We start from the raw sequence: 27866 nt of genomic DNA on the forward strand, positions 1-27866 counted from the left end.
ACCCAGGCCATATAAATTGAAAACTCACAAAAATTAGGACCTTAGCTGTCATTAAGCTTTGCCCTCCTTATCCCAAATACTGAAGGCAGTTTACAAGTGGATGATAGGAGATGATAAACTGTGGCAAAAGACAGACAAGGATGGGACAGAGCAGGGCCTGGATTAAGACTGAATCACACAATGCAAATTGCCACGCCTGGAACAAGTTGGCAACTCATTAAAATCTGGTTGCTTCTGATTCTGCACAGCTGGGAGGGGATCTGAGGTTCTGGGCCCCTGGTCTTTCAAAAAGTCATTCAGGTGATTTTTATGGGCAGTGAGTACTCTAAACGGCCAATGTGAGAGAGAGTCACAGAGTCTGAAATTATATTAAGGGCTCTGTGAAAAAGAAAAGCATTATTCTTGGTTTTAAGATCAAAGCATTAAGTTAAAAGAAAGTATGAAGTTAAAACCTAGATTACATTATGTTTCACATATGTTATATATAAGATATACTATCCCAAGGTAACATAAGTTTCATGGAGCTTTTTCTCCCATCCAAGTACTAACCAGACCTGACCCTGCTTAGCTTCCAAGATCGGGCGTGTTCAGGGTGGTATGGCCATAGACTCATGGAGCTTTTTCTTACAAAAAAATTCAACGAGCAAAGGCAACATATCAAATCACAATAATGTAAAAATAAGTTTATTTTGTATATACAGTGTTTCTTAGACCCTGTAAACATTCAACATTATCCATTCCATTTAAAAACTGCTTTTAACAGCTGTCTATCTCTGTCTTAACTGCTTTCTCATTTTCCTAAAAGCTGCTCACTATAAGCCTTAATTTTAATGACAAATATTGGCTAGTCAATAAACAAGCCTTATCACTTTTCCGGTAATCAACTGGCCTTGATAAGTTCGATTTGCTTTAATAAAGTCTTCCCTGAATTGCTGTCATCATTCAACAGCAGTAGCATGTTGCCTTGCTAGCTGTCAAAGTAGATTTCATCCCCAAATGGATATCTGTAATGAAAGAATGCAAAGATGAAATTTTATTTAAAAATTTTAAAAAAGGAACTCATTTTTGGATTGGAGTAAAAGCAGTCAAGAGTGCAAGCAGAATTCTACTCTCACCATACACTCTATCACCTGAGACATTTGTTTCACTTCAGAATCAGATCACAACTCAGGACAACTCCCACCTTGGGAGCATATTCACCAATCAGTGTGAACAGGTCTAGTCCCCAGAGAGGACTACTTTACATACACTGATGTTCCCAAATCTAAACTGCAGGCATCCTGTCATTAATTTGTTATATGCCTGCTGTGTTAAAAAAAAATCTTAATATAAAATCCTATGTACTTCTTGGAAAAAAAGATTACCTTTCTGAAGAGATGCTATAGATGTTTGTAATATTAAACTAGAATATTAACCTGTAAAACTAAATTGCTACAGGCACCTAAAGTAACACTTCTGGGGGCCAAAAATGGGTATTCTGCATTTCATTAAAAAAAAAAAATCAAAAAGCAAATGTATGATTTTCTTTTTCTTTTTGAGACAGAGTCTCGCTTGTTGTCCAGGCTAGAGTGAGTGCTGTGGCATCAGCCTAGCTCACAGCAACCTCAAACTCCTGGGCTCGAGTGATCCTTCTGCCTCAGCCTCCCGAGTAGCTGGGACTACAGGCATGCGCCACCATGCCCGGCTAATTTTTTATATATATATCAGTTGGCCAATTTCTTTCTATTTATAGTAGAGACGGGGTCTCGCTCTTGTTCAGGCTGGTTTTGAACTCCTGACCTTGAGCAATCCGCCCGCCTCGGCTTCCCAGAGAGCTAGGATTACAGGCGTGAGCCACCGCGCCCGGCTAAATATATTTTCTGAAACAAATGCCTGCCTGAAAATTTTAAGAATTTATTCCTGACTGGTATCACTTTTAGTAAGCAGCTAAACATGGCTTCTAGTGTGAATATGGTTAAAACAAAGGAGACATGATGTATCTGATATCTGCTAGCTAGGAACATGTGCAAAATTTATAAATTGCTTTTTAAAAAAATTTAAAATGAGGAATGCTTTTTAAAATCAGACTAAAAATGCTGATGATGACCTATGGGCAGTTAAGGAAAACATCCTACTCTGTTTTCCTTACCACTGTATTCTTTACTATGTATAGATATCTAAAATTTAGAACTTCATATGGCCAAGACAATATGGTTTGCTATAATATAAATAAGATATGGTAACATCTAATAGTCTCAACCGCTAGGATTCTGAGCAACAAGAAAAACAGGTTTGATAAAAGCCTGTACACTTCATTTGGTGGGGGAAAGAATATTTTTTTAAATTTTATTTATTTATTTATTTAAGACAGAGTCTCTGTTGCCCTGGCTAGAGTGCCATGGCATCAGCCTAGCTCACAGCAACCTCAAACTCCTGGGCTCAAGCAATCCTCCCACCTCAGCCTCCTGAGTAGCTGAGACTACAGGCATGTGCCACCATGCCCAGCTAACTTTTTCTATATATATTTTTAGTTGGCCAATTAATTTCTTTCTATTTTTAGTAGAGACGGGGTCTTGCTCTTGCTCAGGCTGGTTTCGAACTCCTGACCTTGAGCGATCCTCCTGTCTTGGCCTCCCGGAGTGCTAGGATTACAGGCGTGAGCCACCTCGCCCAGCCTTGGTGGGGGAAAGAATAAAGCCACTCTCCAAATCTACTATGTAATGTTGAGATTACTGATATAACAAGCTATGATATCTAAAGTCCCCTAGCAATCTTCAGTTCTGTCTCAGCTTACATAAAAGTAAAAGGGACAATAAGGAAGCAGGCCCAGTAATAGCTGCAGGAGAGATGAAACTAGAAAGGCACACTGATCTGTGGGTGGCCTAAATAGAGATACACTAAGGTGTCAATCCTACCGATGCTGGTAATGTGTACTGCACAGCTGCATTAAGATGCTGGAGTGCACAAAGAGGGCAAACTTAACTACAGTGGATTCTTCTTAAAAATAGTTTTTGAGTACCTATCACATTGGAAATACTTTGAGTCCAATGCAGAACAGATTATGCTGTTAACTAAAGTGGGTATTACAGGACTTCCACTAGGCAACAAACTTTGGTTAGTTGGTTCCTAAAATTTCTTTTTCAATGTCCCCTAATACAAACTGGCCTCTTTATCCAGACTCAGTGAAGTATGCCATATATTCATCTTAAAATATAAATTCTGTGAGACCCTGTTCTAAAATTTAACACTTCAAAACTTTATGGGATGTATATATCAAAGAGAAGATGGAATTAAAACAAAAGCTTTTACATACATAAATGTGTTTGTTAATTCGGATTGTCAGTAAAAATGTTAATGTTTAAGTTGGCATCTTTGTAGTAAATATCAGAACATTCATAAAGAAGAGTGAATCGAGTTAAGAGTATACTTTACAAAATCCAAAGACTTCAGAGCTGTCACTTGTGTCTGTGTTCCTCTAGCCACAGGGGCTGCCAACCGGGTCCTTTCCACATGCTCCAGCAGCAGTTCTTGCTGGGCTGTGAGCATCGCCTTCCCCTGAGTTGCCTTTGGCTTCAGTCTTGAGCTGGGCCTTTTCCACTGCAGGTGAACCCTCCATATTCCCCGATACCTCCTGGTCAGAGACAGGCTTAGCAGACTTGCTGCTTTCAGTTGGTATGCTTTCTCCTGGGATTTCACCAATCTCTTTGGGCTTTGTATCCAAAATAGGTGATTTATGCTATAAAGTACAGAATTATATTTTGTTTTAACTGTTTAAGGTAATGTGAAGTTTTCATAATCAAATATATCTAACAAGTTCCTACCCAAATTGGTTGAAGCTAGTTCCAAACTCTTTAAAATCCTGGTTCCAATGCTGGATTATAATTATATAAATGTTATTAAGCCTCACAGAACTGTACATGGAGGAGTGGGAACACTTAGGATATACTAGGTGGTCTTAGTGGCCCAGCTTAGAAGGAGTCAAGAAGATTGGTGACCAGTATTGCTAACTCTTCTTGATTGGTGACAATAATTCATTTGACAAATATTTACTGAGCACATACCAAGTTCTAGGTGCTAGGGATACAACAGGAATAAAATACAAAAACTACTCTCACTGGAACTTACATTTAGGTTTGGGAGAGAATCAGGCAATAAACAAATTAAGGAAGGATAACATCATCTGTTGAATGAAGGGCTATGTAGAAAAAGAGAAAAAAGATGAAGTGCTGGAAGAAGGCGGGGGGAAGGGTAGGGTTGGACTGCAGTTTAAATTAGGGTGGTCTGAAAAGGTGACATGACTAAAGGTCTAAAGAAAAGTACCATATGATATATAGCTGAAGAGCATCCTAGACAGAGTGTACAGGAAATATAAAGGCTCTGAGTTCAAGGAACAGGCAGGAGCTCTTGTGGCTGAAATAGAGTGAGTAGGAGATGACCTGTAAGGTAGTGGATGTGAGAAAAGGGCATATCAAGGAGGCCCCTAAGCCACTGCCATACCTGGCTTTCCCTATGAGTGACATAGGAAGTCACTGGAAGATTTTTTTTTTTTTTTCCCCAAATAAATTTAAAACTCATCACTGGAAGATTTTTGAGATGAGTGACAGGTAACTATCAAAAGCTGGAAGGAGCATCTTAAGGTTTTCTAGATACATGTAGATATGTTTATTTTTATAAGGAATTCTATGGGAAAAGACGCTATAATTTCCTAGATTCTATTATGCTCATAACTGTTTCTCAAAGGTTTATAGTTGCAACTTAAACTTTGCAAATAACAATATAAATTCCTCTCTCAAACAGAAATGGAAAGGTCCCTTTAAAAGACCAATAATGGTGAAAAATGCACCATTCTGCAGGTTAAAAGTATAGTCTAACCAATCAATGATACAGAATATTTGGCAAAGCAAGGTTTTTAAATCCTCCCAACCCCTCTCTCTCTTCCATCTAGCTAAGACTTTAGGGCTCTACTGCTAGTTTCCTAGGGCTCTGGGTCTTCAGTGAGGCCTTCTCTCTGATCTCTTCAAAGACAGAAATTTCAGTCATGCTCATTTGTCAGCTTCGTATGAAATTTCATATGAATTACCATCTGTTCTAACAAACTACCATTAAATAACATTTAACATAAAAATTAAATCTCATTTTATTTCTTCTGAGGAAGCTGGACTAACTTTTGGCCAGAAAGGGGGAGAGATTAGATTAATTGTGATAAAATTAACAATGAAAGGTAAAAGATTAAAAACACTTATCAAAAGCTCTATAGGAAGCATTTAGGCCTAGTATGAAGGGACAGCAAAATAAACAGTTGCTAACTTACACTGGGTACCACCTCAGGATGCTCTCGTGCCTCTGCGTCTGGTATATCAAATGCCCGGAGCACTTCAGGGCTCTTGTTGCCAGTCTGAAATCTCAAGTCAACATCTCTCTCTCTCAAAACATCTCTTCTACCCTCATATGTTTTGTCATAAGGGCCTTGTTGAATGGGGCAAATGTGGCCCCTATAATAGAAATCTGCATCACCTGCTCCACCATGGGGTCTATAATCAATTTCCTTCTGCCTTCTTCTGTCATCTGGCTGGAGTGCCCGGGGAGGTTCTCTCTCAGGACCACTCAAATGTCTTAGCACATGAACTGATGTTCCGGCACCATAGCAGAAACTCTATAAAGAAAATACACACACTTTCCTGAGGACTTAATGGCTGGATTATAATGAAAAGTTATGAGGTGTTTTTGTCAGGATGCTAACAAAATTAAGAAATTTAACTTGTGGCATTTATGGGCATCAACATGTTAATATGACTCTTTTCATTAGAGACCTCTTCTTTGGATTAATAATAAAATTTAATAAACCATTCAGTACTAAGTACACATTTTAATCAGTTGGACACATTTTGACTGAATTGTAACAATGGCAGGCCAAAGCCTAGAAATTTAAATTAGAAGGTTCTAGCTATCTGATAATTGTTCATATGTTTCTATATTCACACCCTCATATAAGGTAAATGCTGAAAATTATTTAAAGTTCTACATCATTATGTAAACATTCTCCTATAGGTGTACTTTTTACAAATACAAACTTGGACTAAGCTACAGCTAAAATTCAACAGGTTTCGATTCACACTCTATGAGAAAAAGTAGACAACAATTCTCAAAGTGTGGCCCGGGGACCCCTGGGAGGGATCCCTGAGACTCTTTCAGGAGATCTGTGAGGTCAAAACTTTTCACAATACATTATCTGTCTTCTTCACTATCTTCTCAGTGTGCAGCAGAGTCCTCCAGAGGCTAAAGTGACATCCACACTGTGAGGATTCATAGGATGTATGCTGTATATAGTGCTTATATTTTTTAAATTTCTCAGTTTTAATTCCTAATATGATAAATATCAGTATAAGGTAACATATATTTTATATTATATATAAAATATAATCCCCATAAACAAAAGCTCTTTGTGGTCTTCAATTTTTAAGGGGGTACAGGGGTCCTGAAAACAAAAAGTTTGAAAATCCCTGTACTAGAGACATACTTCTATTTGAAAACAGAATCAGCAAAAGTCAAAGAGCATAACTTTTCCTAGGGAGCAGATACAAAAAGAGATGGAGCTTTTGCTTATAATTTCAGTTTCAGAGATTAAACTATTACTATAAAACTAGTGTGTTACCTAAAAAAATCATACCTCTTAACCCACTGAATCCTGTAATCACAAGCCAGAAAACAAAACCAAAATGGAACAATTTCAAAGTTATTATAATAGAGCATAGTGAATTTTGTATCCTTAGGGAGAAGAATTTCCCATGGCAGATCTGAGTTCTTTTTGTTTTGTGTAACAACTACTTTATTTGAGTAACAGCTAAAAAACCTACAGCAAAGAAGCTGAAAAGACCATGGATGAATGACCAGTAATATTTCTTTTTAATAAATGTCTGCTTCTGGATCCCCCAAACTATTAATATTTCTCAGTATACCCACCTTTTTCTATATCCCTTTCTGATTCTGTGTTAAACCCAATGCTCTTACTTTCCAAGTGCTGCAAAAACTCAGACTGAAATAAGAAAGCCCCCTTTCTCAAAAAGGAAGTAACCAACTTCCTGTGTATTAATTCACCAAGTTTAAAGAACAACTTTAAAAAGGGATTATTAATCTAAATCATTGCTAAGACATCTACAATCAAACTAGAGAACCACTTCCTTAATTAGAGTAACATACAGGTAAGCATAAATAAATCTGTATCACTTAAAAATCACAGGAAGGCTGATGCAGGATCGCTTAGCCCACAAATTTGAGTCTGCAGTGAGCTATGATTGTGCCCCTGCACTCCAGCCTGGGTGACAGAGTGAGAGCCTGTCTCCAAAAAAAGAAAAAAATCACCTCTTCATTCCAGTAAGCGTGACTTAGCCTGACTTACAACATCATAGAAGCCTAATAATTTTAGAATTGCTTTTCTGTAAATCCTGCTAAATACTGACAGTGCTAATTATACTAACCAAGACAGCTAATGCTATAATTATCAGCACAGGAATGTGAAGTAACGCTGGAATCTCCTTCATGAGTGCTTTAATAAATTCACCAGTTCCTTTTCCAATGTACTTCAGTGGCTCTGTTACAAAGTTGGTGAATGTAACTGCCAGTGCCTATAACAAGAAATAAAAGCAACTTAATTTTTTCCTCAAAGGACTGAGGCACACAGAATGAGTCAAAATTCATTGTGCCCTGAGGCTGAAATTATGTTAACAAATTAAAATGCTGTCATATGTCACTTTTAATGTGAAAAATCACTATGTAAAGGAAGTATTTTTTCTAGAACAAAGATTATTAGCAAAATGATCCTAAAAACACAAAAATTTTTTAGAAATATAATAAATTTTTGCCTTACTTTGTATAAGTAATTTTTACAAAAAATATGCTGTATTTACCTTTGTTGGTGGGACCAACCAAATAGGGTTGACTAATAAAAGTTCATAGTATTTTTGGCATGGGTCATCCTTATAGGTCCATGAACTTCTAAACCACTCTATTTAGAGAAACAGATAAAACACTGACTCATTTAAAAAATAATAATAATACAATACTGTGGTTTTGACCCTCACTGACCACCCATCAATCAATTTTAAATTGTTTTATTTTACATTTAAAATTGATTTTCTGTAATGCTGATTTTTAAAACTTTCATCCTATGTCCAAAGTCACATTTATTTTAAAAACCCATTCAAATTATACAAGTCTTATACAGATAAAAAATTATATCTTATAAAAATGTCTAAAATGTAAATAATTAAAAGCAGTTTTTTACACGCACAAATAAGTATAGGTAAAACTTGGGAAATCTAAATAAAATTGGTGGATTGTATCAAAGTCAATATCCTGGCTCTGATATTGTACTATTATAGTCGTGTAAGATGTTATCATTGGGGGAAAGTGGGAAAAATGTACATAGGCTCTCTATGTATTATTTCTTATAACTGCTTGTGAATCTACAGTTATCTCATTTGGAAACTAGCCTGAGCTAGAGGAGGTATTTCGTTGTCTCTGAAGCTAAGAAACAAAGCTGAATTGGCTTTCTAAGAAACTTTTTTTAAAGAAACATTAATTTTGGAACCCATTTGTAGAATCTGCTGAGTTTCTATGTTGTCAATCATAATGGACTTGCATTTATAAAGTGCCTTTGAACATGAGCAAACTATTCCCATTGCTAGATATACACAACCAAACACAATCAACATTAGTGAGAATATTTATAAAATCTGAAAGAATAAAAAACAAAATTTTTCCCTTAGTTAAAACAAAAAAGTACAGCAAAGCTACAACATCAACTTTGATAAGCTGATATAAGGAGATTAAATCTAAGATAGATATTAACTCATATACTTTCATTCACTTCTTTAATAAACTTCTGTTGAGGACCTAGAATGTGCTGAACACTGCTAAGGACTAGAAAAACAAAAATGAGCACAGGATCCTTCACAGTCTAATGGAAGAAGACATGAGACTCAACATGTATACAATTTCTATTCCTTCCCTGTGACTTTACACGAACACACAAAGTCACTGGTTTTAAACCTAAGACTCCTCTTGCATGTTCTTCTGATATTAAAGATTCCATCATAGAAAGCCTCTTCTGGCATTTTATCATTTTCTTTGTAATTACTAATATATTCTCTCATTTTTAGAAATTCTATTCAAAATAAGGCCAAGTGAACAAATGCCTTACCCCAAAGACTTGCAGTCCAATCCATCTTTTCAGCACACACATTGTTTAATGGCGCCATCTTGGCAACTTCAGCCTGATGCTGTGCAAAAGCTAGCTGACCAGCACCAAAAGGGAACCATGAAAGGGTGTTAATGAAAGTTTACACCTACACATCCAAAAAGCCCTAGAGTTCAGTGTGTCTTTACCATTCATCTAAACCAGATTGTTTAAAATTTTTTAATAGAAAAAAAAAACATTATTTTTAAAGAGTACCTATTTTCAGCTCATGGAAAAGTATGGTCTTAGTGCAATAAGTAAGGATAAAGAACTACGGCCGGGCGCTGTGGCTCACGCCTGTAATCCTAGCTCTTGGGAGGCCGAGGCGGGCGGATTGCTCAAGGTCAGGAGTTCAAAACCAGCCTGAGCAAGAGCGAGACCCCGTCTCTACTATAAATAGAAAGAAATTAATTGGCCAACTAATATATATATAAAAAATTAGCCGGGCATGGTGGCGCATGCCTGTAGTCCCAGCTACCCGGGAGGCTGAGGCAGAAGGATCACTCGAGCCCAGGAGTTTGAGGTTGCTGTGAGCTAGGCTGATGCCACGGCACTCACTCTAGCCTGGGCAACAAAGCGAGACTCTGTCTCAAAAAAAAAAAAGAACTAATTATAATTACAATTGCCTTCTTTACAAGTAATTATAAGAAAAGAACACTTTACTAAAAAGATTGCACTAAATGAGTTATAGTTTTCTTTTATTATGAATTCATGTTATTTTTATCTTTTTTTAATTTTAAAAATTATATTTAAAAAACTTTTTTGCTTCTGTATTATTCTTTCCATTTTTCAGATGAATGAATTCATACTTTGATATTTTAAAACCCTCCACCTTTTAATACCTTATATAAATACATCCAATTCCATCCCAAACTGAAGAGAAAACTGATGATTAAAACACGTCTCAGCTGGGTGTACCAACGTACATATGTCCACAGCTCGGTAGCTACTAATGCCACGATGCAGAGCAGACACAGAAGTACCTCAAAAACAGAAGGCAGAAATCAGAGTCACTATAAGATTTCCTCCCACCATAAAACATTAGTAGTCACTCGAAACAAAAAAACTGGGCTCAAATATATAAAATCATTTGTACTACTATGTTGCTTGCTCATCAATACAGTATGAGTGACTTAGTATAGGTTCTTAATATAATTATGGTGGAGTTTTCAAAGTATATTTAAAAAGAAACTTAACCATGTTGCCCTCATCCCATCTTACCATTAACACATTATATGGATCCACTCCAAAAGAATCTTCAAATCGCCACTTCCATGTTTCAAAATCATGAAACTTAAAATTAATTAAAATATCACTCAGTACATCATCCAAGGCACCTGGTTTCCAGTCTTCTCCACTAAGAAACTTCTGTATTTCTAACAAGGTTTGTCTTTTAAGGATAATCTCAGCATCATAATGCATAGCGTCTTTGTTTGCATCAGGCTAAATTAAATTTACCAAAAAAAAAAAAAAACAATAGAAAGGTAATTTTATAATTACATTACATTAAACATTTTAAGACAAAAGCCAATTTGGAGCTAAATATTAATAAGTAATTAGTTTGCAACATTTCAAACATATAAGAATAATATCCAGGCCGGGCGCGGTGGCTCACGCCTGTAATCCTAGCACTCTGGGAGGCCGAGGCGGGCGGATTGCTCGAGGTTGGGAGTTCGAAACCATCCTGAGCGAGACCCCGTCTCTACTAAAAATAGAAAGAAATTAATTGACCAACTAAAAAATATATATATATAGAAAAAATTAGCCGGGCATGGTGGCGCATGCCTGTAGTCCCAGCTACTTGGGAGGCTGAGGCAGGAGGATCGCTTGAGCCCAGGAGTTTGAGGTTGCTGTGAGCTAGGCTGACGCCACGGCACTCACTCTAGCCAGGGCAACAAAAGTGAGACTCTGTCTCAAAAAAAAAAAAAAAAAAAAAAAAAAAAAGAATAATATCCACTTCTGTATCATAGGCCAACATGAAAACCAAAGATGATATATGTGAAAAGCATTTAAAAATTACTATAAATTTTACTAAAAATTTATGATTCTTGCTATTTGCAGTAGTTGGATTCTATAAAGTTACCTCAGACACTAATTAGCAAGTACTGAATCATTACTCCTACAGAAAATATAGGATTTGGTTCCTGCAAACCTCTGGTCATAATGTTTTCTTTCTTTCTTTTTGAGACAGAGTGTCACTCTATCACCTTGGCTAGAGTGCCATGGCGTCAGCCTAGCTCACAGCAACCTTGAATCCTGGGCTCAAGCAGTCCTCCTGCCTCAGCCTCCTGAGTAGCTGGGACTACAGGCATGCACCACCATGCCTGGCTAAATTTTTCTCTATATTTTTAGTTGTCCAGCTAATTTCTTTCTATTTATAGTAGAGACGGGGTCTCGCTTTTGCTCAGGCTGGTTTTGAACTCCTGACCTTGAGCGATCCTCCCACCTCGGCCTTCCAGAGTGCTAGGATTACAGTTGTGAGCCACCATGCCTGGCCTGGTCATAATATTTTCATTAACTAATCAATACATAACCTTGTTTTGCATATGTTCTGTATGTTTCTGTTAAAGGACAACTTACCAAATATATATATTATTGATTCAATAACAATGACTGCACGGCCAATAGTCCTATAACTCACACCTGAACGAAGCCTATCTAACATACATATTTTCTCTGTAAGGCACTTTACAGCCTTCTTACACTTAGGAACACTAGCTGTCATATTAATCTACGTTCTCTGAGTTTTTTTTTAAAAAAAGGAACACTAGATGGCAGTTCAGCACTACATTTAGGGGCCATTTTAGATAAGAAAGTCAGCATCCTCCCCACAAAAAAGCAGAAAAAATTGGACCACAAAAAAAAGACACTTGTTTGCGGTTTGAATGCCAAAACAAGAAAGTAGAGTTTCAGTTGCCTTGTTCCACCCTCAGTTGGTGTATCAGGCAACACATTTTTTGGCACTCTGCACATGTCCAAGAATGACCACAAAAAACACCCTGAGTATTTTGATTTTGAGGTTACAAAGAAACTTTAATGAGGAGATAAATTCATAAATTTGGAATCTAAAAATAATAAGGATCAACTGTATATCTTTATTTTATAATTCACTTTTTGACTTTTCATTTGCTGCCAGTTTTCAGGTAGCCTAAAATTTGCAGTAGTTCAAATAAGAAAAACAAAAGGGATCTCAAAAAGTAACAAAATAATGGGTTTCTATGAATACATGATACTTATAACAATTAGTGTGAATTCAGCTAAGGAAAATCACTGTAAACAACATTTTGCACTCACTGATCACTTGATACAAATAAGAAAAAATTCCTTTTTCTTTCACAAGAGTAAATACAGATACAAAAAGGTAAATGAGAAAAACCAACATGCCACATAATATCAGTAAGCATTAAAGTAGCCATCATTGATTAATATTAATAAATGTTTTTTTTTTTTGAGACACAGTCTCACTCTGTTGCCCGGGCTAGGGTGCCATAGCATCAGCCTAGCTCACAGCAACCTCAAACTCCTGGGCTAAGGCAATCCTTCTGCTTCAGCCTCCTATGTAGCTGGGACTAAAGGCATGTGCCACCATGCCCGGCTAATTTTTTCTATATATTTTTAGTTGGCCAATTAATTTCTTTCTATTTTTAGTAGAGACGGGGGTCTCACTCTTGCTCAGGCTGGTTTTGAACTCCTGACCTTGAGCGAGCCTCCCGCCTGGTGATAAATATATTTTAAAAATCAGGAACTAAGTATTGCCAAGCATTTCCATCTTGAGTATTTCTGGCTCCATTGGTTTCCTCATCTAGGTTCTTTTCCACCCTGCATACAGCTATAAGACTCAGATTAGAGGATATAGATATGAGAACATCTGTTTTTACACGTCCAGAATAAAGTGGTTTATTAAATTACTCATCTAACACTCCTTTCCCTTTTGGTCATTTCTTAGAGTAACAGGAAGATAGGAGTCTAGCGAGTTCCACCAACCTGCCTTCTGTTGATGTAAGAGCCTTTCATTTTCAGGGATCATTACTGCTTCTGGTGGTTGGGGCTAATGGCCAGACCAAAACAACAGTCTGGCCTCTGACTCTCTAAACCAATTCTGGTAACATGCACAATAAGAAAAAGAAAAAAATCTAAGAGCTTTTAAATGAGCTTTATAAATGTTGTAAGTTACTAAATTATAAGTTTCCTTGATGCTTTCACTCCCAAAAGTAAAAATGATACTCTAAAAAATGGAAATTTTAACATTAATTATGAATAACATGCACATGATATACAATTCTGTAAAGCAACACTTGCCAAACTAAACAGCAAGGAGAAAAAACTACATAAAACACATTTTTTTCTTTTCCTCAATGTATAATTATCTTACATTATGTGACTAAGAAAGTATGGAAATGGTGGAAAATAAGAAGTTGGGTCAGGACAGAATTATCACCCTACCTTCTCACCTCAATTAAGTGGTAAAGCAGTGCACAGGGTTAGATAAATAAATTCCCACAAACTGTAAGAAAAAGAAGAGTGGTCTGTACTAATTGCCTTCCACCAAACCATTGCAAAGCAGGCTAGTACCTTTAATCCTGTCTGCATAGCTTTTGGTTTAAAAAAAAAAAAAAAGGCCAGGCGCAGTGGCTCATGGCTGTAATCCTAGCACTCTGGGAGGCCGAGGTGGGGGGATCACTCAAGGTCTGGAGTTTGAGAGCAGCCTGAGCAAGAGCGAGACCCCATCTCTACTAAAAATAGAAAGAAATTAGTTGGTCAACTAAAAATATATAGAAAAAATTAGCTGGGCATGGTGGCACATGCCTGTAGTCCCAGCTACTTGGGAGGCTGAGGCAGGAGGATGTTGAGCCCAGGAGTTTGAGGTTACTGTGAGCTACGCTGACGACACAGCACTCTAGCCTGGGCAACAGAGAGAGACTCTGTCTCAAAAAAAAAAAAAAAAAAAAAAAAAAATGTGAGTCAGCTAGCCTCTGTTAAAGCATAATGATGCTTTATCACTTCTTTATATAATTTGAAATTAATAAATAATGAAATATCCACTATTCAGATTAATAACACACCATCAAATACTCACAAGTCCAAGCTTTCCAGCTTCAATTAAAATCTTATTTAAGTATCTCCTAAAAACAGGATTGCTTTGACTCTCATAGTCTTTTCTCTTTTTCTTTTCACACTCATCAATCTGTAATCACACAATAAATTCAACACTAGTTAGCATAAAAGTTTAATGTAAGGGTCAAGTTTTTAGTTTAGTGGTGCCATCAAAATCAAGGTAAGGAGCTAATTGTTTTTATCAAGCTTCCATTTATCAGCTACATTACAGCGTATGGTTTGCCTACTTCCCATGTGTTCTCTTTGCAAAGGGCAAGTAGGCAACAAATAAAAAACACATGTCCCGTACTTAGTCCTGACCTAGCAGTTTTTCTGTTGACTTTCAGCAATTTTAAAGCTGAAGATCACGAAGCAAGGAGACAGAGATCCACAAACAGAGCATCTGAACTAATTTGCTGCTTTCTAATTCCAAAGCATCGATTTAACAGGAGAAAAGGAGGGAAAGAAGGGAAGGAAGGATAAATACACATAGAGACAAAGAGATGAAGAAATACAGACAAGATTAAGCCAGAAGATGAAATGGACACAGCAAAGAATTTCTTAAATGTGCCTATTACTTTTGGCCTTTTATTAATTTTTCCATCAGCAATTAATCATCCTATACTATATAGAATGCTCAGGAAGGCAGAAACCATAGTTTCTCTAGGGTTACACGTGGTAACCCTTCAGTATATAACTCTGCATTAGAGCAGACTTCCTCTGAACTTAGCTCTACCACCACCACAGCGGGTCCAGTTGCTGGGTGAAGGTAGTAGATAGTTTACAAACATTAAAGTAACTTTGTGATAACTTGTATTTTAACCGAGTGTGAGCCATCCGTTGAGTTGAGCACTGAAATGGGCTTCAGTTGATAAACATGACAGTAATTGAACAGCACACACACTTAGTCAGTATAGAAGGACATTCAAGAAGTTAAACAACAGGCACGGTTTGTAAGTCATTTTTTATATATTAACCCTCTATAGTGAGGTGGGCCGAAATATCAGCTTTTGCGCCCTAGATGCAAAAGCCGGTATTTTGGCCCGCCACACTAACAGCGGTTAAGAGAACAACTTTTTAAAACAAAAAACAAAAAAACAAGAACTCAAGAGTCCATTTTGCCAATCATGTTAAAACAAAGTCAAAAACAATGGAATAAAAAATTTCTGTAAAAAGGCATTTCTGGATTTCTTACTGTGCAACCAGACTAGCTCACTATATCATAATACACAAAGTGAAGCAAATTTTATCCAAGCATTTCTTTGCTAGCACTTAGGTGAGACAATATTCACATTTAAAAAGAACCACAAGCAGGTGATTATAGATCTTGATTGGGATATTTCTGGATCTCAATTAACAAACTCTCCCAGTCTCTCCAGCTAGGAACCTCACCCATTCACTCTGGCTCTTCTCTATCCCTTATCCCTGCCTTCCCTCAGCCATCCACCTTTGTCTATTCTACCTTGTAAAAGTTTTATACTTGCCTCTTATCTTCAACCCCTATCACTGCCTCATTTTGAGCCTTCAGCATTACTGGACATCTGTAACCCCTGCTGATCTCATTGCCACCCTGCTCTCCATTCCAGGCCCCCTCTACATTGCTATCAGTCCACTCTGCCTACACAACCAACAGAGGGTGGTTCACACAGCAAATAATGAATACATTCAAATCCCTTAACCTTGACTTATTTCCTTTTGTATAAACCCTACTTCAGCTACATTAAAAAAAAAAATGGATTGGATAAATGAAGGAATGATAGCTATTACACACTAAATCTTAATAATCCTTTATATTTGTAAGAGTAACTCTTATGCTTATAAGCTGGTAATACGCCCATTTCTTCAATTGCTACATTTGTTGAGAGTATACTATGCTCCAGCGCTGTGCTGTGACTGATGGAGAATTACGATGAATAAAACATATTCCTTGCGCCAAGAAGTTTAGTCTGGCAAAGAAATAATTATAATATAGTGAGATAAACATTATTACAGAAAAATACAAGGTACTGTTAGAGAAACCAAGACTAAAGAGAAATCAAGGCTAGAGTAACTAAAGAAAAATTTTATATATATAAATCATATCATACATAAAAACACTAGAAACAAATAATATTACCAAATACAAGAAAACAGAGCAATTTAATATAAAATTTATGAATGAAGAAAATCTAACCTTATGAGTTAAAGAATCAAGTTTGTGATAACATTCTGAAATTTCATCAGCATATGACAAGTCAGGACTCACATCCTTTTTCTCTGAAATACCATATTTCACCTAAAACAAAGTAGAGAGATTTTCTTTGTTCAGTTGTAAAAATAACCTTCAGTTAATGAAGACTAAGATTTTGATTTCATCATTTTATGATTCTGCTTGTTACAGTCTTCAACTGTAGTGAACCACAAAAAAAGTGAAAGTCTCCAATGTATATACTAAGAATTAAAATCAATTTAGTTTGCTGCATAATGTATATACTAAGAATTAAAGTCAGTTTGCTGCTTAATGTATATACTAAGAATTAAAATCAAATTAGTTTGCTGCATCATGAGCAAACCCACAAATTCAATGTGGGTTTGAAATAATCTTAGATTATGAATGTCAAGAAAGTATTCTGCATAACAGCTAATCATTGATACATGACTCTCATAGCTCTGTGTAAAACAGTAACAAAAGTAGACTACCGTGTTTCCCCAAAAATAAGACCTATCCATAAAATAAGCCCTAGCAGGATTTCTAAGCATTTGTGCAATAAAAGCCCTACCCCTGGAAATAAGACCTAGTGATGGGAGCGGCTACGAAGCCCATCTGCCCAATCCATGCATTTTGTCATGGAGCGGTAAAGTAGATGAGCAGCCCTTCTCATCTTGAGCAGCCCTTCTCATCTGCCCCATGAGAGCTCTGTTGCTCGACATGAGAGATTGGGGCCAATGGTTATAAAGGAAATAGAGTCGCAAGAAATTCAGGATGGAATTCAGGGTTTGTTTGGAGAGTTATGAAGAACAACTATATTTGAATAAATGTAGATTGTACCATACTTAAAAAAAATAACACATCCCCTGAAAATAAGTCCGAGGGTGTCTTCGTAAGGAAAAATAAATATAAGACTCTGTCTTATTTTCAGGGAAACACGGTATTTCCATCATGGGACTGATAAGGTCTCATACACACAGGCATTTTTTTAATACCTGAGATTTTCTCATTGTTCCTGAAGCAGCATCATAGTTAAGCATGTCTGTGGGGTCAATCCATTCATCATCATGAGCATAACCAGCTATCAGCAACAGACATTCACAAAGGAGCAAAGAATACAGCATCCTGTATAAGGTTAAAAAATGTTTAATACATATAATGAAATATAAGTATTTTTAAAATAGATTTTTCTGTAATAAAAACAATATACCTACTTCCTTTTAGTGTTAAGAAAACACTTTATGGCTGGATGTGCTGGCTCACTCCTGTAATCCTAGCACTCTGGGAGCCTGAGGCAGGTGGATCGTTTCAGCTCAGGAGTTCGAGACCAGCCTGAGCAAGAGCGAGACCCCGTCTCTACTAAAAATAGAAAGAAATTAGCTGGATAACTAAAAAATATATAGAAAAAATTAGCTGGACATGGTGGTGCATGCCGGTAGTCCCAGCTACTTGGGAGGCTGAGGCAGAAGGATTGCTTGAGCCCAGGAGTTTGAGGTTGCTATGAGCTAGGCTGATGCCACAGCACTCTAGCCCTTAGCCCAGGCAACAGAGTGAGATTCTGTCTCAAAAAAAAAAAAATAAATAAAAAAGAAAGAAAACACTTTATGGATAGGAACTAATAAAACTAGTAAAATGGTATTCACATATAAAAAATATACACAGATGCACAATATTCTCATTGAGATGATAAGAAAATAGGTATTTTTCATGTGGCCCAGCAACTCTATTCCCAGGTAATACACACAAGAGAAATGAAAATATTATGTCCACACAAAAACTTGTACATGAATGTTTATAGCAACATTTTTCCTAATAGCCAAAAGGTAGAAACAACTCAAATTTCCATCCTGATGAATGGATAAAAGGCGTGGTGGCTCACGCCTGTAATCCCAGGGTTTTAGGAGTTCCAAGATCACTTGAGTCCAGGGGTCTGAGATCAGCCTGGGCAACACAACACCCTGTCTCTACAAAAATATTTTAAAATTAGCCAGGTGTGACAGCACATACCTATAGTTTAAATTACTTGGGAGCCTGACAGGGGAGGATCACTTGAGCTTAGGAGTTTGACCCTTCAGTGGACTATGATCAAGCCACTGCACTCTAGCATGGGTGACAGTGCAAGACTCTCTTTTTTATTAAAAAAAAAAAAGGGGGGGGGGGCTGGACGCAGTGGCTCATGCCTGTAATCCTAGCTCTCTGGGAGGCCAAGGAGGGTGGATCGTTTGAGCTCAGGAGTTCAAGACCAACCTGAGCAAGAGTGAGACCCCGTCTATACTATAAATAGAAAGAAAATTAATTGGCCAACTAATATATATATAGAAAACATTAGCCAGGCATGGTGGCGTATGCCTGTAGTCCCAGCTACTCGGGAGGCTGAGGCAGGAGGATTGCTTGAGCCCAGGAGTTTGAGGTTGCTGTGAGCTAGGCTGACGCCACGGCACTCATTCTAGCCTGGGCAACAAAGTGAGACTCTGTCTTAAAAAAAAAAAGGAACTCCAGGCTAAATTAAATACACCTCTGTTCCCCTGTGTGACCTGTTTATTATTCTAATTCTAGCATAACACAAAGTGAAATGCCACTTATTGGTCTGTCTCTTCTATTAATATTAGCACAGTTAGCTCTCAACCTTGGCTCCACATTAGAATCACTGTAGGAGCTTCCAAAATTTCCAATGCCCTAGCCACATCACAGACCAATTAAATCAGAATCTCTGGAGTTGGGACCTAGGCACTGAGATTTTTAAAACTCCCTCTGGTAGTTCCAACATGCACCCAAGGTAGAAAACTACTGCACTATAATTTGAACTTCTCCAGGGAAAGGTAACATCTTGCCCAAACCTCAAGTCACCTTCCCATGGACTTCTCCAACTTGCCCCCTCTGTCTTCCCAAGCTCAACATCCAGCCCAGTGGTTGGCACATGAAAGACCTTCAGTAAATATTTATTAAGCAGCAAATGCAAATGATCAAAGCTGTAGCAAAGACTCAAAGGATTTTAGAGGTCCCAAGGATGAAGAAAGCACATCGGATTGGAAGAAACTGGAAAGAATTCATGGAGGAATGGTATGGGAAACAGAATTTGAAGTATGGGCAACATTTTAAGAGTGCTAGATAGGGGAGGCAAAGGCATAATAAGAGCAAAGTGTATGCTTCATAAATTGTAAATGCAAGGATGGATGTGGTGGGATGTTGAGATGGAGAGGTGGGTTGTGAAAACACTGCCAAAGTAAAAGCATAAGTTCACCTAAGTTCAATCTGCTAACAACTACCAAGAGTGGTGGGAGCTACATTTTGGGAAGATAAAATTAGCATTAAGTGTACAGAATGAGGAAAACACTAGATTCAAAAAGCCCAAAAAGAGGCTGATAGAAAAAGGATGTGGTACTTGGTCTACAAGAGTGGCAACAATAAAAACAGAACACACATGGCACATTTTTTTTTTTTTTTTTTTTTTTTGAGACAGAGTCTCGCTTTCTTGCCTAGGCTAGAGTGAGTGCCGTGGCATCAGCCTAGTTCACAGCAACCTCAAACTCCTGGGCTCAAGTGATCCTCCTGCCTCAGCCTCCCAAGTAGCTGGGACTACAGGCACAAGCCACCATGCCCGGCTGATTTTTATATTATATATATTAGTTGGCCAATTAATTTCTTTCTATTTTTATGGTAGAGACGGGGTCTCGCTCAGGCTGGTTTTGAACTCCTGACCTTGAGCAATCCGCCCGCCTCGGCCTCCCAGAGTGCTAGGATTACAGGCGTGAGCCACCGCGCCCGGCCACATGGCACATTTTGAAGATTAATTCTACAGACTTCAGCACATAGAAGGAAAGGAAAAGAAAGATGACAAACATGGCTTCAAGATTTTAAGGCCTAGCAGTAACAAAAAAGGTGATATTAACTTAAAAAAGAAATTCAGAATGAGAGTATGGTTTGGGGGAAAAAGTTCACCATTCATTCGTTCAGCATTTACTAAATACATACTGTGTATTGGACACTATCTTAAGTGACAGGGATAGTAGGAAACTAGACAAGCCAGGTTTCCCTTTTTTTTTTTTTTTTTGAGACAGAGTCTCACTCTGTTGCCTGTGCTAGGCTAGAGTGTGTGGCGTCAGCCTAGCTTACAGCAACCTCAAACTCCTGGGCTCAAGCAATCCTTCTGCCTTAGCCTTCCCAGTAGCTGGGACTACAAGGCATGTGGCACCATGACCAGCTAATTTTTTCGATATATTTTTAGTTGGCCAATTAATTTCTTTCTATTTTTTAGTAGAGACGGGGTCTCGCTCTGGCTCAGGCTGGTTTCGAACTCCTGACCTTGAGTGATCCCCCTGCCTCGGACTCCCAGAGTGCTAGGATACAGGCATGAGCCATCCCGCACGGCCAGGTCAGGTTTTCTTCAAGAAGTTTACATTCTAGGGAGGAAGAAGAATAAGTTGGCAACAACTATCTATATCTATCTACATATATATATAGATAGAGATTACAGAATGAGGAAAAAACTGAATTTAGAGAGTCCAAGGAAGAGGCTGAAGTAGAAAAAGGATATGGTACTCAGTCTGAAAGAGTGACGTGTATTTGTGGGAGTATATACACACACAAAAAAATTGAAATAGTGATAAATCCTAAGAAGATGATAAAGCAAGACAATGGTACAGATGAATTAGGCTATGTTGGGTATTTCAGGGAAAGCCTCTGATCAGATTAAAGATGGCCACAAATTCTCAGTCATGCTCCCCCATTGAGAGACAAAGTTTATTTCCCCTTCTGAATCTGGGCTGGCCCTCTCACTATTTTACCAAAATATTGTGTTGGTTCTGGGCCTAGCCTGGAAGAAGGTTACCTGTTTCTACTTTATTCCCTTTGGAACATATGATGGTTAATTTTAAGTGTCTACTTGACTGGACTAAGAAATACCTACAGCACTGGTAAAGCATTACTTCTGGATGTGTCTACGTGGTATTTCCAGAGGAGATCAGTTCATGAGTCAGTGGACTGAGTGTGGAAGATCTGCCCTCAATGTGGGCAGGCAGCATCCAGTCAGCTGGGGGCCCTAATACAACAAAAAAGGCAGAGGAAAGGTGATTTCCTATCTCTCTCCTAGAGCAGGGACACTTTTCTTCTCCTGCCCTTGGACATCAGAAATCCAGGCTCTCTGGCTGTGGACTCCAGGATTTACACCAATGGAGGACTCCCCCCAGGTTCTTAGGCCTACAGCCTCAGACTGAAAATTATACCATCAGTTTCCCTGGTTCTGAGGCATTCAGACATGGACTGAACCAGGCTTATTGGCATTCCAGGGTCTCCACCTTACAGACAGCCTATCATGGCACTTCTCAGCCTCCATAATCACAAGAGCTAATTCCCCTAACAACCCCTCCCCCCCTTTCACCCATCCATCCCTCTCTCTTATTGGTTCTTTCTGGAGAACCCTAACACAGAACATCTGCTCTTGGGATATCCCCTCATAGAACCCAGTTGCCACCTTGTAAAAAGGCCAAGCCACGTGGAGAGGCTGAGCTCCTAGCCTGTAGCCAACATCAATGGCCAGGCATGTGAATGAACCATCTAGGTGGTTCCAGTCCAATCTCTTGGTGACCAACTTGGTGACCTAGCCAACATCATATACAATAAAAGAAATATCCAACTGAGGCCAGTCAAACCCCATAAACCCATAGATTCAAGAAAGATAATAAAAGTGTTGTTTAAAGCCATTAAACTTTGGGGTGGTTTGTTACACAGCAAATAGATAACAACATTAAAGCAGAAAAATAAGATAACCTTAGGCAGAAGAATGTCCACAGAGAAGACACAGCAAGTATAAAGATTCTTATACTTGCTGTGGGGAAGGAGTGGTAGGCCATAAAGAGTGTGGCTGTTACTCTAAGTGTAACTGGAAGCCACTAGAGGATTTTAAGCAGGGACATGATAGAATCTGGTTTACATTCTAACAGAAATCACTGTGGCTGCTATGTGGAAATTGGAATGAAAGAACAAAAGCAGGAGATTAGTTAGGAGAACTTGCAGTAAGTAGCCCAGTTGAGAGATGAAGGTGGCATGAAGTAAGATAGCAGCAATGTGGTCGGATAAAAAAAAATTTGAAGGTAGACCCTACTACATGTGGCAAAGACCAGATAATAAGTCACCAGGTACATTTCTTCTTATTTATGGACAAATGTTGACTGTACGTCTCAGCCTCTCTTCCTTAAGTATGTCTACGTGATAATTAACTTCCAGTCAATGCACAGGAGTGGAAAGAAGCCCCCCACAGATAATTCTCCATCAGCTCCCCTACCCCACCAGGGAATGCAGAGGACACTGAACCCTACAGGAGGGCAGTCAAACTATAGAAGGAGCCTAAGTCCCTAAATGACCACACAGAAGGCCACCCACTAAGGGGGAACATAGCTTTAAAGCTTTAATTTTGCTTTAATGAGGTTGCAGTGAGCTATGATCATGCCGCTGGCCTGGTGTCCAGGCAACAATGTGAGACCCTGTCTCCAAAACAAAACAAAACAAAAAAATAGTTAAAGGAATAATTCATGGAGAGGTTTTGGGTCAAGGTGACATAGTAACTCTATACAGTAATCCCTCTATTTGCAGTTTTGCTTTCCAAGGTTTCAGTTACCCACAGTCAACCACAGTGGGAAAATATTAAATGAAAAATTCCAGAAGTAAACAATTTTTAAATTTTAAATTACACACCACTCTAAGTAGCGTGATGAAATCTCTCACTGTCCCCCGCCACCCCTCTGGGACGTGAATCATCACCTTGTCTAGCATATCCAAGCCATAGAGGCGACCCACTAGTTAGTCACTTAGTAGCCATCTGGGTTATCAGAACAAACGTGGAAGTGCGGCAGTGCTTGTGTTCAAGTAACCCTTATTTTACTTAATAGCAGCCCCAAAGCATAAGAGTAATGATGCTGGCAATTCAGATATGCCAAATAGAAGCTATAAAGTGCTTCCTTTAAGTGAAAAGGTGAAAGTTCTCTACTTAAGGAAAAAACATCATATGATGAGGTTGCTAAGATCTACAGTAAGAATAAGTCATCTATCCATTAAATTGTAAAGAAAAAGAAATTCTTGCTAGTTTTGATGTCACACCTCAAACTGCAAAAGTTCCAGCGATGGTGCATAACTTTTATTTCAGTATATTGTTATAATTGTTCTATTTTATTACTAGTTATTGCTGCTAATGTCTTACTGTTCCTAGTTTATAAGTTAAACTTTGTCATAGGTACATATGTATAGGATAAAACATTATATATATGTTATATATAATGTTTATATATATAGAAACATATAAACATATATATTATAATGTTTATATATATATATATATATATATATATATATTTTTATAGGGTTCAGTACTATCCAAGGCAGGGGTCCTCAAACTTTTTAAACAGGGGGCCAGTTCACCGTCCCTCAGACCATTGGAGGGCTGGACTATAGTTTTAAAAAAAACTATGAACAAATTCCTATGCACACTGCACATATCTTATTTTGAAGTAAAAAAACAAATGGGCAAAAACACCACATGTGGCCTGCGGGCCGTAGTTTGAGGCGGCCTGATCCAAGGTATCAGGCATCTACTGGGGGCCTTGGAACATATTCCCTGAGGATAAGGAGGAGACTACTTACTCCAAAGCACTTCCCCAACTCCTACTTCTGGCCAAGAAGGAGTTACAGGGACCAGATCTACCCTCTTGCCTGAATAACCAAAAACTCTGCACAAAATATATAGAACAAGTTTTCAAGACACTGGATACCAGGAAACAAAAGATAGTGGTCCCAAAACTATGGGAAACAAACATAGCCCCAGTTTACTGCCTTAAGAGAGTTTCCAGACCATGGGTACAGGAAAGCGGAACTCAGACAAGAGTTAGAAGCCCCTGAGTCATGGAGTTTGACCTGAGGAGAAAGGTGCTTAGGATAACTCCAGTGATCCGTAGAGGGCTCCTGCAGTATAATAAAGGATACCTGGACTTCGTCCCTGGTTCATTAAAAAATCCTAATAATTTCCTGAGTGATATATCTTTGTTATGCTAATGATATGACTCAAGGTGGGCCCCTAGACTAGTTCAGGATGTGGGTTGGTCATCAGAAAGACCAAGAAAGTGATTAGAGGACTGGAACTCAGCAACTACCCAACCTCCTGGGAGAGAAGGGTAGGAAAGGGGCTGGAGACTGAGTTCAATCATGTAGCCAGTGATTTAATCAATCATGCCTACATACCTGTTGCTTCCTGGTTGATGAACAATTGATGTGCTGGGAAGGTGACACACCTGGATTCCTTTAGGAGAGGGTTTAGAAGCTCTGTCTTCCCCCACAGAACTTGCCCTACGTGTTCCTCTATTTAGCTGTTCCTGATCTGTATCTTTCATTACAAAATTATAAGTATAGTGTTTTCAGTGAGTTCTGTGAGTTGTTCTAGGTAATTATCCAACCTGAGGGGGTTGTGGGAACCCCCAAATCTACAGCTGGTTATTCAGCTCCAAGAAGATGGGGGCATACGAAATCAAGGCTACAAGAAAGATTTTTCATAGGCAAGAAGGTTATACACTTCTTCATAAATAGAAATAAATGAAGAAGAATGAAGATAAAATTTCTAAAGTAAGAGAAGCTGACATAGTTCATGTTATAATACAATATCAAGTGGACAAAGAAATACTCCATTAGGAATGTCACTGTATGTGTGAAGGTTGGGATGGGGGAATGGAGATTTGGAAAAAAGCACTATAGGGGGCATTAGACTAAGAGAGCTGAATGAAAAGCCTGTGACACCCACAAAATCATACTATGGGCAACTATGTTACTTTCTCCATAGTTATTTCTCAATAATGCTCAACAGAACCAGAGATTTATCCAAGGCTAGAGATTAGCAATGTAGAAATGATGGACCACCAGTGGGTGAGAGAGAATAGAATCAGCTGGAAATTCAAGCTCCCCTGCCAGATCCCTGTGGCCGTTGATTTAAGGTTGGAATTCCTTGAGAAATCTTACAATTAATCTCATGCTTGCTCCAAACAAAGCTGCATTTAAACCTACTAGAGAGCTTGTTTTAAAAAACAGACTTTGATTCAGCAATCTAAGGTGAGTCTCAGATTCTGCACTTCTAACAAGTTCCTGGTGATGCCACAGACCAGATGCCTACAGACCACACTGAGAAGCAATGTGACCATCCTATATTGGTTTAATTTAATGGAGGCACCTGTGTCATTCTATTAATACTACTTGTCAGTGGTACTCCACCCCCCCACACACTTCCTACTATTTTTATCATCTGCCTCAGGCTTTGGTACTAATAATATCAAAATTATAATATATATAATAGCTAATATTTTGTTACTATGTGCCAAGCAGTATTACATGTATTCCTTCACTTAATCCTCAAAAAAAATTCTTGGTAGTAGTAGTATCATCTTCATTTTATAGACTGAAAAACAAGTAACTTGCCCAAGGCCACTAGGCCAGTAAACGGTAGAACCCAGACTGGCTCTACCTAAACTGCCTCTGGAGGGCAAAAGTGCCAGCGGCCCTGAGGGGCTTCTCAGAGAGGATAGGGTCTCTGAGTGGAAACTGGGCTGTTACATGAGCTACTAGACCAGAGAGCTATCAGGAAATACTGATCTCCACGGAGACTGTCAGTCACTGAGTAGAAATTGGCACAAACGAAAAGTCTTTGATTTCAACAAATTTACACGTGTAATGGGAAAGGCAAAACTAACTTGCGTAGTGGAAATCACATTCAGTATTAGTCTATAAGCGCCACAGCGTAAAAGTCAGGGGCTTGCAATTTAGCTTGAGTGTGTTTGTGTGGTTTCTTGGCACTGAGAATTTGCATTTCTAACAAGTTCCCAGATGACAATGAAGCTAACCTGAGGACCACACTTTCATAACCACTGACACAGAAAAAACCTGAACTGTTTTTCACCACTCAGTTATAAACATACAGGGTTGTGGCATCTCCAACTTTTTACACTCAGAGTTGGAGGTTTTTTATTTTTTAACTGCGTTAATTCATAAATTTGGAGTTTTAAAACATTACTACTAAATCCGATCTATTTTGCTGACAGTATCTGTTTAAATTATGCTTAAAGTTTTCAGAGATAACCGAAGCCAACAGAATTGAGCGTTCCCTCGAGGGTCGCTTTGCACTTGCCGCGCCTTTCCCCTAGGCCTTTCTTTGAGCCAAGTAACGTCACAGCAATCGCGCTGCCACCAGCAAGGCCGCCGCCCGGTACAGAAGCTGCGGGCCGGGTGCTCGGCCCCTGGGAAGCCGAGAGCCGCGAAGTCACCCCCGGGCGCGAGCACAGCCCCAGCCCGGGATAGCGCCTGAGGCCTCCCGGCGTCCGAGCCGCCCGCCCGCGGGGCCCGCCGGGCCGAACCTGCAGCCCCGCCCGCCGCACAGATACACCCGACCGTGCAGACTCACGTCCCGGGTCGCTTCTCTGCCTCTCCAGGAAGGTATCTGCCAGAGCCGGCGGGAGAAGATGGCGAGCCGTTTGCCACGGACACCGAGCGCTTCAACGCCCGCGGGAACTCGCGCGCCTCCTCATCGACTGCTCGGCCGGCGGCTGCGTGTCCCTCCTGCGCGCGCAGCTGATTGGCCCCGCCGAGGGGGCGGGGCCGGCTTTGGTGACCGGTGTAATGCTGGGGGTTTGCTTTCATTTTCATCTGCGGGACCCTCTCTAGCAGTGAAATCCTACATGGGACCCAAATATATGAAAGGGATGGGAAACGTATTTTCTTACTATTAACTTATTTCATAAGTTCGAATAACATTTGCAATGAAGCCGGAGATCTATTTTGAGCATAAGTTTTAAAATGGGGATAATGAATGACAGCGGTAGTCTTGTATGGGGGCGGGGCGAGGAGGAGGATTGCATACTACGGGGTAGTTGGGAATTGTGTTTTATTTTGTCTTTGTCTTTAACTGCTGAGCTTGCAATCTCAGGAAACTTTCCAAAGAGGAGATGATGAGCTTTTTTTAGAGGCATACACAAAAGTAAGTTAACTGGCAACAAATGAAAAGGTATGTTAAAATTTGATATACAGTTCAGTACAGTTGGGTGTGCATGTCGCCTACTGCAATTTTTAAAAAATTAAAATACACATGACATAAAATTTACCATTTTAACCATTTTTAGGGGTAAGGTTCAATGGCATTAAGGACATCCACACTGTTATGCAACCATCACCACTATCCCTCTCCAGAACTCTTTTCATCTTGCAAAACTGAAATTCTATAATCATATAAATTTACAGGCGTCCTCAAACTACAGCCCCCGGGCCACATGCGGCCCACAAGGACATTTATCCGGCCCACGGGGTGTTTTTGCCACTGCTGCCTGTCTTGCTTAGCAGCCTACTCCTCCT

General features: G+C 39.0%; 1 protein-coding gene across 5 annotated transcripts; it reads right to left on the minus strand.

The window, feature by feature from the left end:
* Positions 1 to 657: 657 nt before the first annotated feature.
* Positions 658 to 27066, minus strand: CLCC1 (chloride channel CLIC like 1). 5 transcript variants are annotated; one of them, XM_012751645.2, is made up of 13 exons: positions 26923 to 27066; positions 17711 to 17855; positions 17492 to 17621; positions 16482 to 16583; positions 14292 to 14399; positions 10436 to 10657; positions 10057 to 10197; positions 9179 to 9272; positions 7884 to 7981; positions 7455 to 7601; positions 5291 to 5632; positions 3412 to 3715; positions 658 to 1004 (listed from the first exon to the last, which is right to left on the minus strand). In XM_012751645.2, exons 3-12 carry the CDS (start codon positions 17618 to 17620, stop codon positions 3455 to 3457), a joined length of 1644 nt encoding a protein of 547 aa, XP_012607099.1. In that variant the 5' UTR covers position 17621; positions 17711 to 17855; positions 26923 to 27066; the 3' UTR covers positions 658 to 1004; positions 3412 to 3454. The 5 variants fall into 5 exon arrangements, with proteins under 5 accessions (XP_012607099.1, XP_012607100.1, XP_075856046.1 ...); XM_012751646.2 differs by having other exon boundaries at positions 3407 to 3715; XM_075999931.1 differs by having other exon boundaries at positions 658 to 3715; positions 17711 to 17852.
* Positions 27067 to 27866: the final 800 nt, after the last annotated feature.

Source organism: Microcebus murinus, chromosome 2 (assembly GCF_040939455.1).
Source record: "Microcebus murinus isolate Inina chromosome 2, M.murinus_Inina_mat1.0, whole genome shotgun sequence".
In the NCBI taxonomy this organism is placed as follows: domain Eukaryota; kingdom Metazoa; phylum Chordata; class Mammalia; order Primates; family Cheirogaleidae; genus Microcebus; species Microcebus murinus.

Bases quoted from the DNA above. Each gene is read 5' to 3' on its own strand.
- CLCC1 (XM_012751647.2), bottom strand. From the start codon at position 17,620: ATGCTGTATTCTTTGCTCCTTTGTGAATGTCTGTTGCTGATAGCTGGT. The intron at 7,602-7,883 runs GTAAATACAGCA...TTCTTGTTATAG, and splicing joins GGTTGGTCCCACCAACAAAG to GCACTGGCAGTTACATTCAC. The intron at 5,633-7,454 runs GTTAGTATAATT...TTTTCTTTATAG, and splicing joins TTATAGCATTAGCTGTCTTG to AGTTTCTGCTATGGTGCCGG.